The 5,274-nt window shown below is 36.3% G+C and overlaps 1 protein-coding gene across 2 annotated transcripts in view; it reads left to right on the top strand.

Moving 5' to 3' along the window:
* Positions 1-4,863, top strand: part of LOC107709496 (AN1-type zinc finger protein 6-like) — an 11,840-nt gene extending 6,977 nt beyond the window's left edge. For both annotated transcript variants that reach the window (XM_016513989.1, XM_016513988.1), the window contains exons 2-4: positions 1,772-1,931; positions 3,281-3,350; positions 4,308-4,863. In XM_016513989.1, the coding sequence (XP_016369475.1) occupies positions 1,781-1,931; positions 3,281-3,350; positions 4,308-4,425 (339 nt within the window). In that variant the 5' untranslated portion in view covers positions 1,772-1,780 and the 3' untranslated portion in view covers positions 4,426-4,863. The remainder of the gene's footprint in view (positions 1-1,771; positions 1,932-3,280; positions 3,351-4,307) is intronic.
* Positions 4,864-5,274: the final 411 nt, after the last annotated feature.

Here is a 5,274-nt window from a genome sequence, read left to right as displayed (position 1 = left end):
CCTGGCGATCGACTGTCCTGCAAAGTTTAGCTCCAACTCTAATCAAAGACACCTGACTTTAATTTTTAAGTGATCCTGAAGACCCTAATTAGTTGCTTCAGGTGTGTTTGATTAGGGTTGGAGCTGAACTTTGCAGGACAGTCGATCGCCAGGAGCAGGGTTGGGCACCCCTGGTCTACGGCATACAGCGTGTTTCGGAAACGATACGCCGATTTCAATAGTTGTATATTTTGAACGCTCTATAGAAAATATAAACATCTATTATTTATCAAACATACAGGTTGTGATTCAGTGGAGCAACTGGTACAAATAAACAGGATACTGATCCATCTTTCAACAGCAAGCGTATGTGAATCCCGCGTTGAACTCCCCGAGATTAGAGAAGCAGTTGTCAGTAAAATGAGGTGTTTGTGGGCGGGGTCAAGTTGTTCGCGGTCGGCCAACGTAGAACATAGGCGTGCATTATGCAAATGTGTTACCCCGTGAAGTGTAGCCATCACGCAAGTGGGATTCGAATTACTAACGACTCGTTTCAGCTGTTCAGAGTCGATTAAAGCAATAAGCCCCAAGAAGCCGTGGTTTACAGTAAATTTATAACAGCTAAGGGGCGTTGTTAGGCACGACGCAAAGCGGATGTCAGGGCTTATTGCTTTTATAAAGCGGTTATTCCATATACGTAGCAAGGTTTCACAAAATAAAACAGCAAATAAAGTGTAATGATATTAATAAAAACATTATTCTTTCACCAAACAATGTAGTTCCTCAGAAACGTCTGTGGTTGCAACAAAGTGGTTGCCAAGCAACACACAAACGTAATGTTTGTAGAGTAATTTACAACAGCTTCAAACGCAGCTCAACCAATCAGAATCAAGGACCGGAACTATCCATTTTATAATCTTTATTTTGGGAGACAATAACTTTATTTTTCGTGCACTTTCAGGTTTACAACTTTGCAGATCGTTTACATTCACATACAGCTACATTATTACACACTGCATGAAAGGCAATATTGGAAATGTCATAATATTGGCACTTTAAAATACATTTTTAAAACAAATTAAATATCATTTGTAATTTGTTTGTGATTATGTTTTGTATTTGTGTTGTCTGTCATTCTATCTATCTATCGTTCCATTTATCCATCGTTATCTTTCTGTGTTTCTGTCTGTCTGTCATTCCATCTATGCATTGTTCTGTCATTCTGTCTGTTCCATTTATCCATTATTTTATCTTTCTTTCTCTCTGTCTGTCTATCCAGAATTCTATCTTTCTATTTTTCTGTCTGTCTTATATCCATATATCGATCCAACTATCCATCGTCCATATTGTCTGTCTGTCTGTGTTTTTCTTAAAGGTAAATTTCTGCCGTTTTCTCCCATCTTTCAGCACAGCGAGGATACTTCTTTTACAGTATGAATGTGAGACAGCTGCACAGGTAGTCTGAGAGACAGACCCTTACAGACAGGTGCAGAGAGACAGTTAGAACATGTCAGAGGAAGATCAGATAAGTGTCTTACTCGAGCATCTGCACAAAGCCTAATTCAGCCATACACTCAGTATTCAAAGCACAGATCGTAGACAGAGCTCTCTTAAGGTGAAAGAGGCCACTGGTTCCTCTTGCATGCATTTAGGTCTGTTATTTAGCCCCTAAAGTTGAGCTGTGGATCATGACGTCAAAGTAGCTGTTACTCCAATGTGACCAATTCATTGGCAAAAACACATGGTATATGTGACTATTTAATGGAGATCTCTCTGTTTGTTCTGTCCACAGGAGAGGGATATGGCTCAGGAGACCAATCAGACACAAGTGCCTTTGCTCTGTTCTAATGGTTGTGGGTTTTACGGGAACCCGCGTAATAACGGCATGTGCTCGGTGTGCTACAAAGACTCCTTGCAGCGGCAGAACAACAGCGGCAGGTCCAGCGATTCAGGTGAGTCAGATGTATTGCAAAAAGACCCATTTCCAACTGTCCTGCGTTAGCAAGTACTATTTTACAGTCAAAATTCAGCGGTATTTGATCACATTAGCATTGATTGGTTTTTAATGTCAACCCAAAATGCTGTGCATAGGCCATTTTATTTTGTTAATGTGACACATTTTTGAGTTAGCTTTGCAAATAGGTTTCAAAAGTATGAAAGATTTGTGATGTCAGATCAAAAGGAAGGTCTGTTCTGAGATGGAGGAATTCAGTTATTACGTTTATGAAGAAAAACTTGTGTACTGATGAATCTTTCACTGTGGCTCAGTGGTAGAGCATTGCGTTAGCAGCGCAAAAGGTCGTGGGTTCAATTCCCAGGGAGCACACATACTGGTAAAAAATGTATAGCCTGAATGCACTGTAAGTCGCTTTGGAAGCGTCTGCTAAATGCATAAATAATAAAATAATAATAAGATCAGAACTATGAAAGTAGAAAGAGGCAATAATGGCCAGATATAGTTTAATTGCTGCTTGACATACACTATATTTCAAAAGTTTGGGGTATTTTTTTTTTTAAATGACTTTGAAAGAAGTCTCTTGAATGCATCAAGGCTATATTTGCTTGATCAAAAATACAGTGAAATCATTAATATTATTAAATATTATTGCAATTTAAGATAACTGTTTTTATTATAAAATACATTTCAAAATGTAATTTATTCCTGTGATGCAAAGCATCATTCCTCTAGTCTTCAGTGTCACATGATCCTTCAGAAATCATTGTAATATTCTGATTTGCTGCTCAAGAAACATTTCTTATTATTATTGATGTTGAAAACAGTTGTGCTGCTTAATATTTTTGTGGAAACTGTAATACATTTTTTTTTTCAGATATTCTTTGATGAATATAAAGTTAAAAAGCAAAACCTTTATTTGAAACAAAAATCTTATATAACATTATAAATCTTTTTACTTTCACTTTTGATCAATTTAATACATGCTTTTATTGGAAAAAAACAAATAATAAAAAATCTTACTGATCCAAAACTTTCTTTTTTCCCTCTTGCCCCATTTGCAGTTTTTTGCTTGGTCCAAAATCCTGCTTATCCACATCAAAAGATTTTTGATAAGCTGTAATTTCATTATTTTCAAAACCATTTTAACCTTCATTCAGGAATGCAAAAATTACATGCCGGCTGCTGCAAACAAGTAGTTCCATTTGGACACAGTGTTACACTGAAACGTGTCTCAATAAGCAAACCCTCACTTGTTCTGTTACTTTCATCAGCTTCTGAAGATTAAGGAGAACTTAAAATGGAAGTGTTGATATTTTGGGTTTCCTGCACTTTCATTGTCTGCAGTGTCTTCCAGCATTAGCAGTAAAGGAGAATCTATGACTGTACAATCGACGTCACAGCATGAACAAAACAGGTACAACTTCGTCCTCTTTACCACTCTACCATCATTTCTCATAACAGTTGCTTAAGTCATTGCAATTGCATAGGATGTAGTTTATTTGTGCAACTCTTATTTCAAAAGGGCAAGAACAGGCCCCTTTCTTATTGAAGTATAAACCTGTTTTAGGACTGAGTGGTATTACGGTACATACGGTAGAAGTGTGTCAGCAGATTCTGCTCTACCATTTATATAACAGTAGATAAATTTGTATGGCTATCAGTGGGCACTTCTACTGTTATGATTCTTTTGTGTTAAACTCAGGTATTACATATTACACAATGTCAAGCTGTTTTTGCACTGATGGCAGACTTCATTTATGAATAGTCTTTTTTTATTTTTCTTCCAAATTCCAATTTTTTTTGTATCATTGAGGTACTACCATAGTTTTTATTAACATTTTAAATTAGTTATTATTTTTAGATTTTGCTTTTACATTTGAATTGTAGATAGTTTTATTATATTTTTAGTTTTTTCCCCCCTTATTTTTAAATGCTTATATAGTTTTTATTTAATTTCAGTTTTGATTATTTTAGTACTTTGTTAAACTAAATAAAAATGAGAAATGTTGCCTTGGTAGCTAGCTGAAATAACATTTTTTTTATTTTTATAATTGTTTATTTTATTTCAGTACATTTTATTTATGGTTTTAATTTTAACTATAAATAGGCTGGTTCCCATTACATTTACAAAATGTCAATCAACGATTCGCTAATTTGCATTTTTTTATTTATTTTTTGTAGTGTATTTCTCTCACTGGTTTAGCCACGAACAGGCATTACAGCATGGTTATTAAATGTATAAACAATTTCTCATTTAATTTCCAGCAGTGAAAATTACTTTTTGGTCATAACACCCACTTCTAAGGTTTACACAACTGCTATGTATTTTCACTTATGTAACACAACAATCTTTTCTCATCATCCTCTCCAGTCAGTGTTTCTCAACAACAACACCAGCAGCAGCAGCAGCAGTTACACACAAAGACAGTGCTTCAGCAGCAGCTCAATCAGGCCTGAAAGCACCAGGTATGTTCCCTTTTTCACTTTGACCCGTTTATGTCATCCCCCACTCCAAAACCAGACACACATTACATGACACAGAAAGAGACAAACGCTCTGTCAAACTCCATAGAAACAGCCAGTCATCATCTTCCAAATGTGTCTAATTGTTTGCTTTGAGACCAGGCCAATAAGTGTTCAAAGTTCACTTGTCACATTTGATTAAAAGCTCTGTTTTCCAGGGCTAAACAGGCTTACATTTGTATGTCTGCTGATTTTATTGATCATAAGGCTCTTGTTTGTTAATTAATTGGTAGTGTAAGATCTGAAGAACCTCAGACACTTTGATCTTCTGAGATAGAGACAATACAAACACAGTGTATTAACATGCAGACATCTGTTTCCACATCTCACTGAGAGATGATTTCTCACGTACACTTTTCATCCACTTCCTTCCCCTCACTCAGAATGGTCAATAGCATAATATAATGTCCTACATGAATGCAAGTGATATTCACAGTGATGTTTGGTATCATTTGAATTGCCTCAGGGCGACTGGTACAATGGTCTCAATCTTACAAGAACTAGACTAAAAGGTAATACAGATCCTATGAGTTTAGAGATATTTTTCTCACTGTAGAGGGTGTGCTCTTTCCCAGTGTCTTTCATGCAAATTACCATTTGTCCCCAAAAGGGGTAAACTCTCAATGTCTAGGACTTGATCGATGCAGATTCCAGTTAGTTCCTGTCTCTATTTGGAGGATGTTTGTCTTGGTCTGAGTACTTAAGGAAGAGTTGCAAGAAGATCAGGGTGCTTCTGTAGTCAGATGAGCCCGTAGTATGGTGTGTGTCTCTGCACTCCATACTATGTATTTTCCTGAAGTCAGGTATGCATCGTT

Source organism: Sinocyclocheilus rhinocerous, unplaced genomic scaffold (genome assembly GCF_001515625.1).
Source record: "Sinocyclocheilus rhinocerous isolate Xijiao unplaced genomic scaffold, SAMN03320098_v1.1 scaffold1467, whole genome shotgun sequence".
In the NCBI taxonomy this organism is placed as follows: Eukaryota; Metazoa; Chordata; class Actinopteri; order Cypriniformes; family Cyprinidae; genus Sinocyclocheilus; species Sinocyclocheilus rhinocerous.
This window is presented reverse-complemented; position numbering and strand designations above follow the sequence as displayed.